General features: G+C 41.1%; 2 protein-coding genes across 4 annotated transcripts; one reads left to right on the top strand and one right to left on the bottom strand.

Moving 5' to 3' along the window:
- Nucleotides 1-1424: 1424 nt before the first annotated feature.
- prxl2b (peroxiredoxin like 2B) lies at nucleotides 1425-9297 on the bottom strand. Its single transcript, XM_031735065.2, has 7 exons — nucleotides 9094-9297; nucleotides 8484-8688; nucleotides 8187-8238; nucleotides 7057-7120; nucleotides 6887-6962; nucleotides 5491-5609; nucleotides 1425-1820 (listed from the first exon to the last, which is right to left on the bottom strand). The coding sequence occupies exons 1-7, from the start codon at nucleotides 9154-9156 to the stop codon at nucleotides 1794-1796; spliced, it is 606 nt and encodes a 201-aa protein (XP_031590925.1). The 5' UTR covers nucleotides 9157-9297; the 3' UTR covers nucleotides 1425-1793.
- Nucleotides 9298-12365: 3068 nt separating this feature from the next.
- Nucleotides 12366-20660, top strand: slc45a1 (solute carrier family 45 member 1). 3 transcript variants are annotated; one of them, XM_039611988.1, is made up of 10 exons: nucleotides 12366-12526; nucleotides 13135-13575; nucleotides 13685-13777; nucleotides 14676-14900; nucleotides 15025-15929; nucleotides 16032-16185; nucleotides 16307-16483; nucleotides 16601-16806; nucleotides 18347-18572; nucleotides 19747-20660. In XM_039611988.1, the coding sequence occupies exons 2-10, from the start codon at nucleotides 13155-13157 to the stop codon at nucleotides 19773-19775; spliced, it is 2436 nt and encodes an 811-aa protein (XP_039467922.1). In that variant the 5' UTR covers nucleotides 12366-12526; nucleotides 13135-13154; the 3' UTR covers nucleotides 19776-20660. The 3 variants fall into 3 exon arrangements, with proteins under 3 accessions (XP_039467922.1, XP_031590927.1, XP_039467923.1); XM_031735067.2 differs by having other exon boundaries at nucleotides 18347-20660; XM_039611989.1 differs by lacking the exon at nucleotides 16601-16806 and having other exon boundaries at nucleotides 18347-20660.
- The last annotated feature ends 63 nt before the right edge of the window (nucleotides 20661-20723 follow it).

The raw sequence follows: 20723 nt of genomic DNA, 5'->3' as shown, positions 1-20723 counted from the left end.
AATGAATATTTATGAAATGTTATTGCTTTGCAAGATTCCAGATGTTTAAGATGTTTTATGAATGTTCCTGCTGCTATGTAATTATCTAGACTGCTATTTTTGTGACTCAGATATGTTATTATTGCCATTAAAGTGACTGTCTCAACTGGCGCAATCTCAAGTCTGTCCTTTAAAAGTGCAATTTATTTTTTTTAACAGAAAACATGACTAAATCTTTTAGAAACCATTCTCTAACTGCAAAAGACTGTAAAAGATGAACACAGCCACAACTGCATCACCCATCGGTTTGTGGACTACCTTTATAAACCTCATGGCTAGCTTAAGGCCATCCCTATCTCTCTTTCTGAGGCCAGGAAAGGCCATTTGTGGACAGGAAGGTAGAGTGCAAAATTATCAGTGAGCAGACTTGGTTAGGAAGGTCACAATTTTTGTCAGATAACTGCAATAAAAATGCTCCAAATGGCACCAAGACTACAAAATCTGGACAAGAACTACATTTCAGTTTGTAACGGTCTATTTTTAAAGCCAGTAATTATAATCACTCACTTTATCAACAGACACCAAGTTATTCTTGAACAGTAAGACCCTGCATAAATAAAACACAAACAGACTCGGCCTGCAGACCATCACCTGAGTCCTGGTGATCCACTCATCCTCTAACTGTTTCAACTTTAAAATAAACTCTTAAAAAAAATAGATTTGTTTACAGTTTACTCTTACTTGTGTCCCAGCCTGGCTCAAGGAACAGACAGAGGAGAGGAAGACTTGAACTTTTAACTAAATATTATTTTCATAAAATGCAAGATAACCATAACATGAGGAGAGTAACTCAGTAACATCAGTGGAGTGCATGCATGAGGAAGTAGACCAGTGTTAGGTATCATGACAGAGTGCCTTTAAAGGGACTGGGCCAGGACAGCACATACAGGGTAAGGTAACAGGGAACAGTAAATAAATATCTATGAAAGTATGAAAAAGAGAAGTCAGAGTCTGGAATAACATATCATCTGAATCTAAGTTTATGTTACAGGTTTGTGAACTTGTCCAAAAATTATATATAGTAAATTTCATATATGAGCATAAAATGACTCAGAAGTGACATTTTTTATAAAGTGAAGCTACAAAATGAGCCAATTTCAACTTAAAATTATAAACAAAAGGAGCTGTAGGTGTTAATATTTGAGCCCTGTGAGTTTAGATTTTGTTTTTAAAGTAAATTTTTGTGGATTTTTATCTTTTCTCCTGAGACGACAGTGAAGAAAAGACAGAAGAGAGGAGACAGACATGCAGTGAACAGTGTCAGAGCAGAGTCAAACCCAGACCTCTGCATTAGCTTTACCACATATGGGTCACCTGCTGTACCCAGTGAGCTAAAACAGCCTCTAGAGTGTTGAATTATTAATGAAAACAATTCTTCTCTCATATCAAGAAGTCCAATACCTCCTGACCCATTTTGAAAGTCTTTAAATGAAGTCAAAGGCTTTTTAATGAGCAGATATTGTTAGACACATACAAAGTAAAGCATGTTCGTTATAAACTGGATATTAAAAAAAGACAATCACAGTGATGTAAACACAATTTACTCCAAGTTAAATTTAAAATACCAGCTGTTGTAAAAACAAAGATTAGAGCACTCTATTAAAAAACAAACAAAAAATAGATTAAAAACTGTGGCACTGGAATATTAGTAGTGATTTAATATTTCAATGTAAATCATTTTAAATGGTATCCCACTTCATGAATCTTCCAAAGAGGTGAGACGTGCAGTTCTGGTACGAAGAGCAGCTCCGTCATCATCGTGTACAAACGTCATCGTTGCACTGCAAAGGATGACAAAGTTGCATTAAACAATGAGAACAATAAATAATGAGCCTCAGCTATTTAGGAGAAGCAGCAGCTCATAGATAAAGATGCTGCTCACCGATCACCTTTTGTGGATAAAGCTCCATCAATAGGAAGCCTTGTTTGTCTAAACACCGCGTCTTGTTTGCGGTCCCTCAGAGTGATTGCTCAAGTTAGAACACGAGTCATTCTTGAGGGAAATCTAGTTTGAAAGTTCCCAAACCTGGGCACAGATAGAAGAACCTCCAAAGTAAACAGAAAGGTTTGAGGAGAGACATTACTTCTAAACCCATGAGTGGTCTTAGTGGTTTTATCGGGACCAGCCTGTGACCTCTCTCTGTTAACAAAACATTGCCCGGGCCTTTCCAAACCAGACATTCAGCTTGTGACTTTTACTCGTTCCTGACACATTTTGACCCCTCGAAGATAACAAGGTCTATTCTGTTGTGGGTTGCAGAGATGACATCGTTTGGTCGTCAGAGATCATGGGGACATGGTGCAATAGTTTCGACACAGTGGATTCTGTGGGAAGCGAGCAATAGCGCTCAGAGGCAAAGTGGTTGAAGAGCATGTGCTGGATGTGATGGGCATGTCGAAAGCCCTGACGATCACAGGACAAACCCTGCAGAACTGAAAGTGTTAGGCCCACAAATCTGTGAGCAGTTTGTTTTGTGAATACACTAACAAAAAACTAGGCCACATTTTATTTTTGAAATCTTATAAATCAAACTGAAATTTTAAATCTTATACCAACACAGCAATCAATGCGGCTCATTCTCTGACGCAGAGTTTCTCAAAGTATATCTAAGGTTCTCAGAGCTACAGGGATCAGGCTGTGGATGACCGGGGGGGGGAATCTAAGTTGAATGAAAATGGTTGTAGAGGAGATAAACAACAGTTTGCTGATCTGACCTTTACTTCACTAAAGTTCAGATTTATTGTTGTCAATGACTGATAAAAACTGACAGGTGTGGGGCTTTTTTTTTTAGTTTGTGAAGAGAGAAGGAAAGAAAAATAAAACACTGCACTTTCTGTCTGAGATCTGTGCAATGCCTGTATTTACAAACTGATAACATATAAACTGCTGCGCTTAACTGATGTTAAAAAGACAGATTTTTTGTAGCCTGAATAGGTGAAATAGGATGCATAAGTGTTACCATTTTCGTTAAACACAACAAATGCTCTGATTTTGCAAAAAAAAAATTGTAAGTGTAATAATATGAACACTTAATCCTGAGATTATTCTCTTTCTTATCAAGAACACAAAGCCAATGGGGCTCACCCTGAGGAGTGAAGCAATACTGAAGCTTTGATGTTTTATGATGTTTTTATTACGACATGCTGATGTCAGCCTGTTATGGCGTCATATATATTACTCGATATGGCTTCTTGAAACTTTTTTAGAGGTCATCCTTGACCTTGGGTGCTAACTGTGAAAGTCAAGGTCAAATGCTTAGCCAACCTATGTACTCCTGTCACCCAAGTATATTGTTGTGAAGTTGAAAGACGATCCAAAAACAAAACAAAACAAATGTGAGTAATATAAAGTTTTTACTGATTTTGGCCTGACCTTGACCCCATTTTCACCAAAATGAAATCAACTCATTATTGTTATCTGCTAGACTGCTAACAAACAGACAAACAGAACATATTACATACCCCATAGTGTTACTCCTGTGGATGTTTTTATTATATACACAAGACCACAATCAGCAGCTGGTTAGCTTATCTAACAAGTGACTAGCCTGGCTCTGTGGGAACATAATAAATATCACCTCAGAATAAGACATGCAAAACCTTTTTTTAAGTTTGGATACAGCAAGCCATTTCCATTCTTTGTGTTGTATTAAGCTAATTTTAGCCTGGCTGTAGCTTTATATTACAGTCCTGTTTCAATATTCTTGCGATGCTCCCAGCCAGAAAGAATCTCTCAAAAGATTTAAGAGTAAATAGTGTTGTTGGGTCTTGTACGTTAACATAAACTAGTGGTTTTGCAATAGATACTAAATTCCTGTTTGCAGTAAGCAAACAGTTAAAAAGCAGGCACAATCTGTCACTAAAAATTTGTTAAGTGCTGAGACTTTGCATATAAACATAATGATGGTAGTGCAGTAAGCAAACAGGAATTTATGTTATTGTTAAAAAAAAAATCCCTATGCAAGCAGACTACTTAATACTACATAGCCCCCCCTCCAAAAAAAATACATCCCATGATTTAAAAGGTTCATGATTATGGAGGAATTTTGATCCCCTCTCTTTGCAACAGTCACTGTTGTAGATTTACTGCTGACTGGAGTCACTGGCCCTGTCCTCTTGTTACATTTCTAGGAAAATCCAAGTCAGGTTACGCTGTAATTTACGATGTAGGGTTCCAGAAGGGTTTGAAGTTACTGCTGAAGCATAATTCCCAAGTAAGTGCTCAACTTCAAATTTGAAGTATCTGAAATCTAAGCAGCGCTTCATCACAGTGGTCGTCATCAATGAGGAGAATCACATGGATGCTACAGCGAGCCTCTAGTGAGCCTATTGCCGGTTGCATGGTGGAAGAGAAGCAATGATTATGAGCTCGTTACACAATAAGGTTGAGTCAGGACATTTTGTAGAAAACAAATCCTCAGTATAACCATTTTTGAAAAGGCAACAGTGCTCTAATAAGATACTTTTCTCAGTTTTACACTTTAAATCTGTTGCAGTTTTAATATTAATTATCTGTAGTTTCTGTTTTTCATTCACAACATGTTTGCCTGCCACAGGCTGTTTATTATTTGTCTCTCAGTGGTAACCAATTTATGACACTGTCATGACAACACTGACCTTCCAGCTTCTTAAAATCCCACTGTGCACATTAGGTAAGAAAATTCTGAGTCGCCTCTACCAGAGGGTTTAAAAAAAAGAAAAAGGATGTAAACAGGGCAAAATGATTAGGGTGGAAACCACATGAGGTAACAATGACCTCAACAGAAATGGTCACCGCAGCCAGTACTGCCAGTCATTCCCATGTCCTCTTACTAGACATGTCCCATTTCTGCTGTGCTGTATGAATAATCTACAACACACACACACAGACACACACACACAGACACACACACACACACACACACACACACACACACACACACACACACACACACACACACACACACACACACACACACACACACACACACACACACACACACACACACACACACACACACACACACACACACAGTGATGGTTGTGATCAAGGACTTGCTAAAAAAAAATATGAATTCCTCCATAATATAGTGATAATTTAAATCTGCAGAGCACTTGTGCTTTTCAGCTTGCACTACAGCACCGCTATTATATGGATCTGTAAAATAACTGCTGTGTTTTCAAGTACGGAGATCATCTTCAGTCAAGTTTAAAAGGTTTCGGGGCCTTTGACACAGACACTGACAGACCATGAAGATGCTGTAATAAGTGTGAAATTGTCTGTGAAGAGGATACTCTGATGCATTTGTCTCTACTGACGTAAAACGGACTGTTGAAAGAAACTGATGATTAGATCCGTCCAGTGTTTTCACACACACAATGACACCAGTTGGCTCTATCCCTTTTAACCCTTTGCTTTACAGCTCAGTTCATAGCATCAATTATAACATGGACATGTATGGTATGCCTTACCACTGGCCTCTGTCCTGCTTTTACTGTGGCTGAGATACCCAGAGCCTTGGTAATCTCCTCCAAAGGCAGGTAGTCTCCCGGTGAATCTTGGATAAAGTGTAGTAGGACCTTTTCTCCACCTTTGGAGTGCAAAAATAAATCACTTAGATACCTTCATCATATAAACAACTTGCTGGCCCTGTTTATTACAATATAATAATGTAATTTTGCTTTGGTTGCCTCACTGGGGATCCTTTATTAAAAGCAAAATACATGAAAACAAAAAATGCTACGGCACACACAGAACAGTATTTCAAACATGTGTGTATAGTGCAGTTTGGTTTAACACAAAGCTTCTGTTTGATAAACAACTAAACTACTTCCAAACACAGAAAAATGTTAAAATAATATTATAGAAATAAAACTTCAAATGGTTTACTGTGTAGGTGTTGAAGGACTTTTGGTGGAGCCAAGGCTTTAACACTGGGAGACACACCAGACAAAGTGACCCACTACCTACTCCACCAGATGCCTTTTTCCATAAGGACAAGCTGTTCTGCCGCACCGTAAAAAGACTTTGGCACACTAAGAGGGAGAATTAGAGTGACCAAGCATTTTATTTGTATTGTAAAATTAATTGAATACTGTCAAAAAACCCTTTTAATATAGTCTTAGTTTTCCTAATGTTGTGCTATAATGTATATATGTAATGTATTTAGGACTGTGTCGTTTTTATTTGGTGAGCATATTCGCTTTTATATGTTTAAATATGGCTAAGAATTTAACCTTAATATATTCCAACAATTGAAAAATAATCCTATACTTCATGTAAATAAGAATAGTCAGCAGACCTGTGGAAAACTGGATTTAGAAGTAAATGCTGCTCCTGATTGCATCGCCATAATGTGATGCTGCACTGCCCTCTAGAGGACACACCACAAAAATGCGACTTAAAATGACAGAACACCTTTTCTGTACTCCGTGCCATGCCACAAGGTGAATTATGAGGAAAATCCTCTAATTTATCATATGTTTTAACTCCTTATCTCCTGAATGCCTACTAGGGGTAACCTCTGAACTGAACTGAACTGAGCTGAGCCATTTCTGTCATACTTCAGGCCTGCTTCCAGAACAAAATACCTGGGTTTTCATCAGAAGTTAGCAAGGGTGATCTCTGCCTATACAGCTTACTATAGATACCCTTAAAACCTGGAACCTGTGCTAATAGTTGTCAAACCACGTCTTTATTGATATAGACTGAGGTAACAAAACTTGTCATTAGGGGTACAGGGGAGGTGGTCATATGTCATCTTTATTTGGTAAAGGTTTAAACAATCAGTGCCTTTCCACTTACTTTTACATAATCTTAAAATGGACCCTTGCACCCCTCCACCCCACTGGTGTCCACCCAGTTTACCTTTGGCCACAATGAGCATGCCTCCACTCTGGAGCAGATCTCCTGAGAAGTTTCCCTGGATTCCTTCAGCGCTGGCCTGAAAAAAGCAAAAATAATCAGCTTGAAACAGTCACCGTGTACCACTGCTCTTTTGTTTTTAATTCATTTTAGCAAGTGACAAATATGTCTACCTTTGCTGCTACATCTCGTACTTTTTTCCCCAATGCTGCAGGAACCACACTTACAGCGTTGTATCTGAATGGGAAAAGAATACAGCTTTTCCATTACGGATCATTAAATATTCGTGCATTTGATTTGATTTGATAAATGTTTTTTTTATTCCTGTTATGACATCCCAAGATGATGTTTTAAAATGATTGGGTTGATGAAATTTGTTTACTAAAATGAATTAATTGAGTAAAGATCAACACTGTTTAAGTTATTCCTTTTTCAGTAAGTTTGACAATTTAAAGCAAATCACATCTTGGTCAAAGCATTGGTCTTAGGACCTTATCCATTTTAGGTTTGCAAGACAGAGTGCTGAAAACTACCCCAGCTGTCATAGGGCAAGAAGCACTGTACACCCTGGGTAACAAATACGAAGACAACAGCTCATGCTGACATTCACCTGCCAGGGTGCTTGGCTAATTTACAACAGCTAGTTAATTTAACACTGATTGTAGTAAAACCCATGCAAAACAAGGAATAGCATGTAAACCCCACACATAAAGGCCCCAGCAGGTTAAAACCCAGAACAGGGTTGCCACTTTAATCCTAAGTGGGTCAGAATGGGTGAAACTCTTCTTTCTGTTAGTGTAAAGAGATTTAACTATACATTTAATTCCTGAGATCTGCATGCAAGAAGTGTAATTTAAACATTACATCTCTGTTTTTCTACATGATTTAAAAAAAATGCTGCTTTGGGCTTGAATTTAAAGAAATAAATGTGTAATATTACAGAAGAAAATTCTGTTAGCTCATTGCACAGACTGTCCTTTAGTTATAAAATGGAAACATTTTGTTGATTCTTTTTTCTTTTCTTTTTTACTGTGAACCCACTATAAAAATCACAAGTTTCTATTAATTTTTTTTTTTTTTTTTAAGTATTACATATTTACTTTGGTGTTGTCTCTTCTGGGCGTCTTTATCAGTAGGAAAACATACAAAACTTATGAAAATACAGTTAAAAATGTATGTCCTCAGTTTTTTTCCAAAGATGTTCAGTGGGCCATATTGGAGTCTTTATGCCTTGTGTTTGACACCCTTGACCCAGAACCTTCTTGGTGTACTGACATTAGCTCTCTACATTTATTGCACTTACCGTTTGAAGCCCAGATCCTTGTAACATTTCTTTTGTTCATCCACATAAAGGGCTAAAAAAAAAAAAAAAAGAGGAAGCTGATTAATGATTATTCACAATCACACAGCAGGAGTGGCTGCTGACAATTTTGAATGCTCTCAGCAGGGAAGTTCTAGTCAGTTACAGAAGACCATCTTTTCTTTGATATTCTAATAAACCAAATATAGTCTGGTATAACCTCATTTTTCGACAGCTTTTATAAGAACTTACCAAAAGATAAATTAATATGCACTGCACTAAATGATTAAGGATGCTTACGTCCTTTTAAAAAGCCTCCTTGCTTGAACTCCTGGAGCCCAAATTCTTCTGGTCCGATTCCCACTAGCGCTACCCCGTTGGCCCTCAGGTCTGGCTCCAGTTTGCTGATCTCTGCTGCCGTCCACCGACATACCTGACAGCCAAACCTGCGCAGGAAGAAGAGGACCACCGGCTGGTCCTGCCACAGAGACTGGAGCTCTACTTTCTGAAAGACAAGCCGAAAGAAACAGCAAACACACACACACACACACACACACACACACACACACACACACACACACACACACACACACACACAGAGTAAGTATATAAGGAGCTGGACCTGTCTGTTATATGTGCTAACGACACGTTGTGTCATAAGTGAACATCATCATTATGTCACCCTAGAGGCCTCGTTACTCAGCAGTTGTTTCAGTGCTGGGGTGGGGGGGAATACACAGGTTTAATTTAGCTGCCTCGGCGGGGTAACAAGTCTGCTACTTCATATCACAGCTTCATTTTAAAAAATTTAAAAGGGGGGGGGGGCTTTAAAAGCAAAGCAAGTATATCCGAAACGATAAATAAAGCCCACAGCTGTAACCCTCAGCAGCCGCCCGTCTACATAACTCACCTCCTCGCTTTCACCGCTCTTCAGTAAGTTTTTTCCAACTTTAGCAAGGTCGACTGACGCCATTTTCTCCGAGCCGGGTAAAAGAGTCCAAAACACCACGAATTAAGTTCACAGATCAAGGTGACAAGCTTCGGGAGTGAGTGACTGTACAGTAAAGACGTCTGTTATACCCGCATAAACTGTTGCAAAACATCTACATCCGTATACGCCCACTCAACACGAACCTCCAATCATATTCAGCTGGAACTGAAAACACAGCCAATCAAGGGGCGTGCTACGAGTCTCTTTCAGCACGTGCACAGAGTACTACAAACAGCTTTTTTTTCTTTCTTTTTTTTCTTTCTGTCTTTTTTTTGTAACACAGTGTAGTAGTTGTTGTTTTAAGATATCTGTTGACGCACATGTGAAGCATAGGAGGAGCAATTTTAAGCTGAACCCATGCTCTGTGCCTACAGTCGTGGTAATATCTATATGTTGTGTAAGGTTCAGCACAGGTGAGCTCAAAGGTGGGATTTAATTGCATGGTCTCTGTTTACTCTCTTTGGTCGATTACATATCCATTTTACAGCTCTGTAAGTTCATCCCAGCCTTCTGTTTTATATTAACTCCACAGCAAGTTGTGCCACTTCATCTGAAATCACCTCAGGCCCTGTGGGCGGTCTTTATCCATCCTCTACCCTTGTGAACAGAGATCTCCGATGTCGTTCTGGGATCTGCTGGAGCCACCCGCCCAGTTTGGGGGTCCCTGTCTGAGTGCTCAGATTACTGGGACCACTGTTGCCTTCCCCCTCCACATCTTTTCAAGCTCTTCTCTCATCTCTGGTATTTCTGGAGCTTCTCATGTTTCTTCTTCCTGATGTCACTATCACTTGGTATAGCTACATCTAGCACTACAGCCCTCTTCCTCTGCCATTTCTGATTAGATACCCATCACCAGTTTGTCCATTTGTATCTGGAAGTCCCACAGGATCTTAATTCAGTCATTCTCAACCACCCTAGGGGGGATGTGGCATTTTGACCTCCGGACTTCGAGGCCATACTTGGCACAGATGTTTCTGTATACTATGCCAGACACTTGCTTATGGTGTTCCATGTATCACCTGCTTGCTGGCATCTTGCGCCCTGCTGTTATGTGCTAGATTGTCCAAAGGACATCTTTGCAGAGCCTGCACCTGGGGTCTTGGCTGGTGTGGTCGACACCACTGCAGAGATACTTTTGACAAAGGTAGGGGGAAAAATCTGAAATGATTAAATTCCTATGCACACATTTAAGATGCTGTTGTCTTCATTTTCTGCTGCTTATTGTACTCAATTTTAGAAGAAAATAGTTTCTCTACTTACTGTAGATCAGCCATATTACACAATGTAACAAAACTTTTTTCCTCTGTATATTTCTCGATTGCTAATACCTTAAATGTAGAGAAAAAATATTACTCTTTTCAGACTGTTGTCTCTTGTGACCAGGAAAAGTAACATTTTCTATTCTTTCTACTCCATTGTGTTATGAGACATCACTGACTATGTTACTTGCTACCTTAAACAAAAAAATATGTTTCTATATCGATGGGATGTGTGTAAAATGTATAATATTTGCGGTCTCTTTCTGCTCACTGCTCAGGCTGGTCAAGGCAGATGGCTGCCCCTGCCTAAGTCTGTTCTGCTGAAGGTCTCTTCCTGTTAAAAAAAAAAAAGTTCTTCCTTCCTGCTGTTGCCAATTATTTGCTCATTGGGTCATTGGGGGTTCTTTCTCTCTTTTAAGATCTTTAGCTTACAATATAAACCAACTTGAAACAACTGTTGCTGGGAAATGATTATATAAATAAATCAGCCTTCAATCTAACCATTTCCCCAAATAGAAACCATTTCATTAAAAAGATATCAACCTCAGTAACAATAAATTTAATGCACTATACCTACGGGGGTGTTTCCATCTCTCATGTACCAAGGTGAACATCCTGCAGGCCAGATTAACCTGCTACAAGTCAATTAGACATAATGAGCCTGCTATCAGAGGTGGCCCTAAAACCACTTTAGTATTTCTGCAGGGACCAGAGCTATCTTTCATGCTGCCATTTTAAATAAAGGGCGGTCGACTCCTTAAATCTTGAAGGAGCTGTTAAAGAAAGCAGCCTTACATCCACCTGCTGATCAGGGAGCGGCCTCAACTTTGCAGCGACGCACCAAACTGAAACCCCCATCTGCTGTTATTTCCCTCTGTCAGTGCCAAACATCTAATCCAGGTGGGACTGCTCATGTAGAACAAGTACTGTTTTACAAAACAGGCATTTTCAAATGTCATCATGCAAAAACGTGTGAATTTGCACGAGACTTTAGGCCAGCTACAGTTGACCTGAGTTTTCTTGATATGACAGCTCAACGTGTCTCCTAGCAAAAGGTTCTGCAGCTATTTGACCTTTCCTTTAACACAGTCCTCTCACTCACTGCTAATGAGGGGTCTAACTGTGCCAGCAGCACCTCGGGGGGGTTGCACATTTTCTAGACTGAAAGACATGTTTTATAGACACAGTGTGAAAGGGCATGCAACACTCTTTGATGTAGCCTAGGATTCCACTCTAGCTCTGGTGGGTGTGTCACATGTATTACCCAACCGGCAGCAATGTGAAGCCTTCATAAACATGCCATACTAAAAAGGCAGTGCACACAATGGGCCACACCCTGATGTGCTGTGGATACATGCTATAGGGACAGGAAGCAATGCAACACCATTTGACTATCTGACTGAAAAAAAAGCAAAAGATCTGCACAAACATCGTGGACAGGAAAATAGCATACAAGCACATTCACGATGCACACAGAAAACGGAAAAAAGCTGAGCTGTCTGCATTTATATGTGTGGGTTAGTTAGGATTTCCTGCTGCTTTCTTATCCAAAAACTCTCACAGTTGAATAAAATAAAAACTATTTAGCAAGTCAAAGTTTCAGTTAAAAAGCAGGAAAGACATAAAAAAGTAGTTCAAGGATGCATAATTAAACAAAGATTAACCAATATGATCAAATAAAGGTGTGAATTTCTTTTCCTATAAAAGAAAAAGGAGTGGAATTTATTTAACCCGTTTACCTGAATTTGGAATATAATTATTACATTAATATTGCTGCTAAGTACTAGGCTCATACTGGAGTAGTGCTGTATGCAGATAGATGGGTCCTCTGTGCTGATGTTGCAGGGAGGGGCGTGACGTCACGGGAGAGACCGGGAGGAAGACGCGAAGGGAGGGGGACAGACAGGGAGGGGGGGATGAGGAGAGGGGAAAGGAGAAGGGACGAAGGAGAGAGCGGGGGGATGACTGCATCAAAGGAAAACAAAAAAACAATCATGACTCCTGTAATTCATACTACGGTTTCTATACATCACAAAGGTTGCTGTGGTTATCTACACAGTATGCCGCAATAAATGACGAGCCGCCCCGAAAAGGTAATTATCCTCTTTCACGTCGTAATTTGCACGCTTTTTATTTATTTCTTTATTTCTTTAAATTTCTGTGCATCCTTCACACAGTAGATCGATTGCCTAATCGTCACCTTAAGAGTGTAATGCAAACAGAAGAAAACATCGAGGATCATGTCTCTAAAAAAAAAAGAAGCAAAAAAGGCTCTGGGTCGGCAGGCTATCAGTCAAGTATTTCTATTAAATGTGAGCGATAATGATGCGTTATCCTTGTGAATGTCCTGAAAGCCGTCATTGACATCCACACCGCTTACATTGTCTCCCGTTTGAGCTTCCTACATGAAAAATTAAAATGGAAACAGGCGTCATGAGCGCTGCCGCATAGTACACTGCTGTAGTCAGCCACGCCGAGCACATGGGCTTTGCGCACAGCATGCGCACTGGTTGCAGTGCGTCGTGCCCACCGACGGTGTCTGCACATGACTGCAGTGTCCTCTTGGTCGCACTACATAACCATTAGCAGCACCAAGTTAATGCTGTGCTAGACCGTGCTGATCTTGAATCAAGTCCAAACAAACTTTTGCGCATGTCTGACTTGTAACTCATCATTGGCATCACCCTTTAATATGTTCCAGTTGCTGCTGGCTTGAGAGAGATGTCATCTCCAGGAATGGGCACCCCCACTGACCCCCTCTTGGCCAGTCCAGGAGGGAGGTTATCCACAGCTCAGGAAGGTATCTGGAGGAGCTCACTTCCCAAAACTGCCAGCTTTCCAACTTCCACCACTCGGCACCTCAGTCACAGAGCCAACAACTTCCAAAGACAGCCAAAGCGGAGGAAGCTGATAAGACCTTCACCTCCTCCGCCACCCAACACACCTTGTCCCCTGGATCAGCTGGACCTCAGTGAGCTTCCCCCGAGACGTACCTTCCAGGAGCTGCTCTTCAATGGCTGCATCTTGTTCGGGATTGAATTCAGCTATGCCATGGAAACAGCTTATGTGACTCCAGTGCTTTTACAGATGGGCCTGCCTGATCAATTCTACAGCTTGGTGTGGTTTATTAGCCCCATTCTCGGTAAGTAAGCAGCAGAGGTAGAAGACTAGCTGCTGTACAGGCATATGTAATGTATAATAAGAGTCCTAGTTGTATGGATTCTAACTTTGTATTTCGTTTTGACTTGAAGGATTCCTCGTTCAGCCTCTCATAGGAGCATGGAGTGATCGTTGTACATCCCGGTTTGGGCGAAGACGACCTTTTATTTTTGCCTTGGCAATAGGTAAGACAAGTTAAAGCAGTACTACAGTGTTTTTGAAATGCACTTATGTGAAGCTGCGTAGCTTGCAAGTGACAGTGCTGATCAAATGGTAAATAATCTGCAATTATATGGTATCGTTACCTCAAACGTTAGCAGTTTTGTGAAGTGCATTACAACATGTTTCTTATTGCTGTTATTTAGAAGAATGGTCAAATTCATAGCAGCTGTGGCCTCAAAGCAAATCCTGCATTTCCTCTGATGCAGCTCAATCAATAAGCAGTTCATTCCTGTAAAATGCTCAAATAAAACCATGGATGGATAATCATAACTAAAGATCATAGATAGGAACTTGCCACAGGTCCACAAAAATGCATGTGCTCCACCTAAGCACTGAAGTGTGGTTGCATAACACAGGGGAACTTACAAGCATACCTACTCAATCTACTGCTTTTCTGTTACACTCTATACATGCCATGTTAGTACAGTGTGACATAAAACATCTCAGATACATTTTAAATAAAACCACTGTGAAAAACATCCCACCATAAGGCGCAACTTTTCATCTGGAGTTCAAGTAAACTCCCAGATAGTTCAGATTCAATGGTTATAAGATAATTGGCTGTGTCTCTGTGTTGAATGTAATTCAGAATCAATCCACCTGGGAACTTGTACTGCTTCTCCATATTGACTGCAAGATCACAATTTTATTTTTAATTTATAGCCACATATTTTTGATGGCCAAAGATTATACACAGCCAGTAAAAACATGTAACTATTTGTTCTGCTCTACATCAAAAAATTGGCAAACCCAGAGTTCAGGAGACATTCAGGTCTTCCACCTTCATCTAGCTCTCATCTAGTTCATCTAGCGTTGGTGCTCATGTTAATTTTTTGTCACTTCTTCTGCTCTGCATTTTAGGAGCACTGATTGGTCTTTCTCTGGTTCTCAACGGACGGGATATTGGGAGTGTCCTGTCTGACACAGCATCAAATCACAAGTGGGGAATAGTCCTGACAGTGTGTGGTGTGGTTCTAATGGACTTCAGTGCTGATTCAGCCGACAACCCAAGCCATGCTTATATGATGGATGTATGCAGCCCAGAGGACCAAGATCGGGGGCTGAACATCCACGCGTTACTGGCAGGTAGGTAAATACTTCTGTAGCAGGGAAAGCTGAAGCTGTAACATATGTCCTTTTGAGATAATTTTGCAGAAAACAGTAGAAATTTAGCTTTACAAGTATTTTGTGGTTTCATTTCTCTACTCAGGACTAGGAGGTGGATTTGGCTACATCGTAGGTGGCATCAATTGGGACCAGACACAGTTTGGAAGGTCAATGGGAGGTCAACTCCGGGTCATATACCTGTTTACGAGCATCACTTTGGTGATCGCCACAACAATGACTCTAATGAGCATCCCTGAACGGCCCTTACCAAAAAGCCAGCCAAACAAGAACTCAAGCAAAAACAGTCTGAAAAGCCCTAGCCTCCCTCTTCCCCCCTCCCCACCCGTCCATCCTGGACCAGATTTGGGACTAGACGAGGAAGACGAGGACGGTCTCTACAGCTACAATTTCTCAAAGTCTCACCCATGTAATCCTGACCCCTTGGCCCATTCTTGCAGTGCAAGTGCGCGTCTTTGTGCGGGCCTCAATAGCCCCATATCACCCCTAAGCCCCCTCACTCCAAAGTATGGCAGCTTTATTAGTAGGGACAGCTCTCTCACTGGCATTAATGATTTTGCCTCTTCATTAGGAACCTCATACATCGACAGTGTGCTCATAGACTGCTACACAGGTCAGCAGACACCACAAGCTCTGCCCCCCAGCTCCACCACTGTGCCCCTGCCTCCAGGGGACTCGCCTCCCCCAGACGGGCCCACGCAGGGGCCAGGGAACCATCCTGCAGGTGCAGGACAGACCCAGGCCAATGTGGTGTCTCATCCAGTTGGGGACGCACAAGATGCAGAAGGGCCTCAGCCTGCCGGAGATGCACAACCTCACGGAGCATCTCAGGTCACAGCTGGGGCTCAGACTGCTGCGGGGTCACACCGGGGCTCCGCGGCTGGCATCCTGAAGCGACCTCAGAGTCTCGCGCTGATGGAAGAGCCCATGGCAACACAGATTGTTGGGCTGGAGAATGGACGTAGGAGGACAGTGACTTTCAGCCAGCAGGTCAGACGCATGTTTTGAATCTGACAGAAGGTGTTTTGTGAGAAGCCAGAACAGAGCTTTTTAAACATGATGTCATGTGTTTTTTTTTCTCCTCCAATGAAGGTTGCAAACATTTTGCTCAATGGAGTGCGTTATGAGAGTGATCTAAGTGAGAATGTGGAGAGTGGAGAATCCCAAATGTCAATGAAGCTGCTGTGTATAGCCATCTACAGGATGCCTCCCTCTTTGCGGAGTTTATGCACTAATCATTTTTTAGGTGAGTAAAAAAAAAAACTTAATTGAAATGTATCTCTTTTTCTACACTGCCGAACCTTAAAATCAACCTGTTTTGCATTTAATTTCATAAAAACGTGATTTTTTTTCAATCTGTGCTTTAGGCTGGCTGTCCTTTGAAGGGATGCTGCTCTTCTACACTGACTTCATGGGGGAGGTTGTGTTTGAAGGAGATCCCAAAGCACCCCACGACTCCGAGGCTTACCAACGCTACAATGCTGGTGTCAGCATGGGCTGCTGGGGCATGTGCATCTATGCATTCAGTGCTGCTTTCTACTCAGGTAAGTACTCACACATCACATCACGTCTGGCAGGTGTGATTCCTTACCCTGGTTGGATTTGTGCACTGCTTCGTCTTACACTGAACCTCTCTCTGCTTTCCCTTCTTCAACTTTCAGCCATATTGGAAAAACTAGAGGAGCGTTTCTCTCTTCGCACACTATATTTTTTCGCCTACTTGGCATTTGGTTTGGGCACCGGCCTTGCCACACTATCCACCAACCTCTATGTGGTACTTTCTCTCTGTGTCACCTACGGGGTGCTCTTCTCCTCTTTGTGTACGCTGCCTTACTCTCTGCTGTGTGAATACTACCAGAGCCCTCAGGTCAGTATCGATATATATAAGTGCAGCAATTACCTAATTATAGTTGCTGGATGATATTTTTCCTGTGTGAACATAAAAGAATAGATCAAAATTTATATGATCACCTTACCATTATCGTGTTTGTTTGATGGCTATGAAGCCACAGCCATCAGCCAGTTAATTTAGCTTAATGTTAAAGAAAGGGAGGTAATAAAATCTGCCTTTGAGCTGAATAACTAGAGGTTTTATTCCAAATCATACAAAAATGAAATATGAAAATAAAACTTTATTGATGTGAAGCAGCTTTTTTTAAGCTCTAGAGTTGCAGGAAGTCCTATTATGTTAGCTTTGCATAGCACCAGATTTGCTGTCTCACTGTTTCTTGGACGTTCTACAGTAGAGTGTTTTTCTGGGTGCTTTTTGCCAGACATTAGCATCGCCCTGGTTCATTCATCAAAGAGCCAATTTAATTTTTAGGCCTTTTGAATTACTGCAGAAAATAGCCTTTCTGGGAAATGAACATGAGTTTTGTTCAGCGAGATCATTTTTCCCAATTAACACAAAGTTTAGGATTTTTTAAAAGCTGTAAAATGCGTAGATTTTACTATAAACTCGTTACGCCACAAAGCTCTCATATTTTGCTGTGATCAAGTTAAGTTCTGGAGTTTCATTTAGCTACTTTTTTAGGAAACGCCTTCTCTGATTCAGATAAAAGAAGAAGAAGTTGAGTATTTAGGTATGTATTTTATGTTGTAGAATAAAAGCCCGTGTAAGCATCTAGAATCTAACTTCCAGTTAAGGGACCCAAAAGTGCTCAAGGTCCATTTTCAGATTTTAGGACCTTTTCCCACAGCACTATCTAAAGCAAAGCTTTGTGTAACTTGTATTGGCTGTAGCTTCATATTTAGTTTAGCGATGTCAGAAGAAAACAAATGAGCACACTGTCAAAATCTTTTACAGCTTTACCCAGCAAATGTTTCAGTGGAAAGAAGACTTGAAAAATAGTAATCACTCTCACTTTCCTTCCTAGATGCTTCTTGAATATCATTGTTGGAGAGAAATTTTGTTTTCAGAGATTGTTTTGAATGATCTGTTTACTGATTAGATCAAAAATCAAAACAAAGAAATCTTTATTTATTAAGAGTTAAAAAAAATACATACAACACAAGAATAACTTGATTTCCTAACTCTTACTCTGGATGCTTTTCTTTAGGGAGCAAAGAGGCAGTGGTTGTGACAGTCCAAGTTCATCATGGCACAAATGAGGCAGAATTTACATGTAGATAACCATAAATGACTTAAAAAGGTTCATATTTAAAAAACAAACAAACTTTTTTCTACTTGATTTACATGGAGTTGACATCAGGCAGCTGTCTTCATAGTTACATAGTATCATTACAAAAAAAAGACAAGAGTGTTTGATTTCTCCACTCCTGTAAAATGACTTTGTCCACTGTTGTACATGTTAGAACATCACCTTCCGGCTAGCATGTTTGCTGAGTACTTGCTTGCAGTGCTTAGACTGTTCCCACACTGTAATTAAACCAATTTTGTCTTTCAGTTTTGCGGCTCATCGGAGGAAGGGACCAGACGAGGGATGGGGGTGGACATCTCTCTGCTCAGCTGCCAGTACTTCCTGGCTCAGATCCTGGTCTCTGTGGCGATGGGACCTCTGACTTCCCTGGTGGGTGGGGCCCAGGGAGTGATGTACTTTGCAAGCCTGATGTCATTCGTGGGCTGCCTGTACTCCTCTCTCTGCGTGGTGTACCAGCTGCCCCCCCCTGAGGGTGAGCCCCCCGAAAGCGAGACCCAGCCACTATTGGTGCACATTTAGAAAAGCCTCTTACAAATTTATTTTTACCTCACACACAACCACACGCACGCGCACACACTCCACAGCACTGTTGCTTTAGTGTCTGCTGTGTTGACCTTCACAGTGCGACAGACGCACTGTAAATCCTGCCGCACACTGTACAGCACAGATTCATATATTGTTTTACACCAATTTAGCACTGCTCCTCTCAGAGCTAGACAGACAGACAGACAGACATTGGCCACCTCTCCAGTCTGTGTTTATACATGACCAGCGTGTTCATACAGTGTGTGTGCCCATGCATTTTTTCCTAACTTTTGCAAATGAATGTGTGACCTCTCTGAATGTGTGTGTGACTCTGAGTGACTCCTGTGAGTATAGATAAGCCGTTCTTGTGTCTGATTCTTTGCTGTCAAACTCTTGCATCATTTTTCTTGCTCATTTGTTGGTGTTTTTAGGATAGAAGTGTTTACCAGTATACGCAAGCTAACCACTGCTTTCCCTCTCTTTTTCTTCCTTTTATCAGTTGCCTAACGTCTGCATGAGCTGCAGTGTAATCTCTTAAAGCCCTGTGTTAACGTTTTGTTTTGGTCATATGGCCAAGGGAATGTCTACCTGCCTGTTTCTCTGAGTTAGCATACTACACCTTAGGCAGGATTTTCTGACTAATTGAATGTGCTGCCAGTAGCCATTCAGGCTCACCGTTCATTCCTCTTTATTAATTCAAGAGCTCTCATTGCATAATTTAGCAAACACATAGTTATTATTCACGTGAAGCCGAGCTACGCCTAATCACAGTCTGGAAGGCCTTCACATTCTCCACATTTTAACAGCAAATACAAACAACACTTTCCACACTATCCAGTCATTATGAGACTTAACCAGTGTGCTATCCCCAAAATTTCACAGTTTGGTGCTGGGTGACTCTTAATCAAGAGTCCAAATAGGAGTACAATGTCAGCTACTTAATCATCATAGAGCCGTGTCTAATAGGATGACACGCGTACTCGTACAAAAAACACAGAGAAATGTGTACTGGTGGCTAATTCTTGTCTGGGCCCTCACTAAGCCATGGACAGCCCTGTGAGCTGTTACCCTACTCCTGGCCATACCATTGTAATAATGACAGTGATTCTTGTCATTATCAGGAAGAGGAGAAGTTGAAACTGGGGTCTGAATCAGCAATCAGTCGGAAACCGAACAAAACAGGAGAAGAGAAAACAAAGAGAAGACTCATGTGAACTATGGGTAACCCTGAAGGTGGACAGCATTTTAAAAAAAAAGCAAAAAAAAAGACTGTGGGGGTTCACAGAGCCAGCGGCCGCGAGCGCTTATCGTCATCATTAGGGCGCATGCTTAAGGTAGTAGGCTTCCGCTCCACTATGCTCAGTCCATCAGTGACGTATAGTGATGACTTTTCGTTTGTTAGCTGGACGTTTTAAACCTCATTCCTTTTTCCATCATCAAGAAGCCATCTACATCACTAAACTGGTACATGCAGTTTATTTTTTCATGGCAAAACGGTACGCTTTGTCTGTTCAGCCAAACACAGGCACCAAGCCTGATTTCAGGGCTTCAAATGAGCTTTTCGTTGTGTTGGTTCCACTGACTGAGCACCTCAACATGCAGGTGCCCCAGAAGAATGTCTGTAATTGCCTACTATCAAAGCCTGCTGGACTGACCAGATGCACGCCACGCTAACGTTTCTGAGGAAACAGTAAATGTGCGGATCATGCTGTTGCAGCTTGCTTGGGAAAGAAATAAAACACAGTTTTTGTGTTACATGGTACCACCTATTGCTCAGTATTAGCAGTGCTACTGTAAAAGCTACTTTTATTCAGGGTTAAGTTAAAACTAAAATGATCATTTTTTGCCACGCTTGACTCCTGTGTCAATTATTTTGTTGCAGGCCACATCAGTTCTGGCTTCCCTTAATGATGGGGTGAACTTCTCATATACACCACATGGGGGAGTAAGTGTACACAAGAAAGTAATCCATTGATTCTGTTCACCCTTTTCCATTACCAAGTGAAATTATTCCTGCTCCTTCCTGCATCTAAGCCAGCCATTTTCCATGTTAAGAAAAAAATAGGTCAAGTGACATCATCCACTTATAAAACCGTGT

The sequence above is a fragment of the Oreochromis aureus genome, linkage group 5 (genome assembly GCF_013358895.1).
Source record: "Oreochromis aureus strain Israel breed Guangdong linkage group 5, ZZ_aureus, whole genome shotgun sequence".
In the NCBI taxonomy this organism is placed as follows: Eukaryota; Metazoa; Chordata; class Actinopteri; order Cichliformes; family Cichlidae; genus Oreochromis; species Oreochromis aureus.
The sequence above is the reverse complement of the archived record's forward strand: the minus strand, read 5'-3'. Positions and strand labels throughout refer to the sequence as shown.

What these genes read in the sequence shown, in the direction of transcription:
- prxl2b (XM_031735065.2), bottom strand. Translation starts at nt 9,156, where the DNA reads ATGGCGTCAGTCGACCTTGCTAAAGTTGGAAAAAACTTACTGAAGAGC. An exon ending in AGAGCGGTGAAAGCGAGGAG is followed by an intron (nt 8,689 to 9,093) that starts GTGAGTTATGTA and finishes CTTGTCTTTCAG; the next exon opens with AAAGTAGAGCTCCAGTCTCT. An exon ending in TACGAGATGTAGCAGCAAAG is followed by an intron (nt 6,963 to 7,056) that starts GTAGACATATTT and finishes TGCTTTTTTCAG; the next exon opens with GCCAGCGCTGAAGGAATCCA.
- slc45a1 (XM_031735067.2), top strand. Translation starts at nt 13,155, where the DNA reads ATGTCATCTCCAGGAATGGGCACCCCCACTGACCCCCTCTTGGCCAGT. An exon ending in CAGTGACTTTCAGCCAGCAG is followed by an intron (nt 15,930 to 16,031) that starts GTCAGACGCATG and finishes CCTCCAATGAAG; the next exon opens with GTTGCAAACATTTTGCTCAA. An exon ending in AATACTACCAGAGCCCTCAG is followed by an intron (nt 16,807 to 18,346) that starts GTCAGTATCGAT and finishes TTTGTCTTTCAG; the next exon opens with TTTTGCGGCTCATCGGAGGA.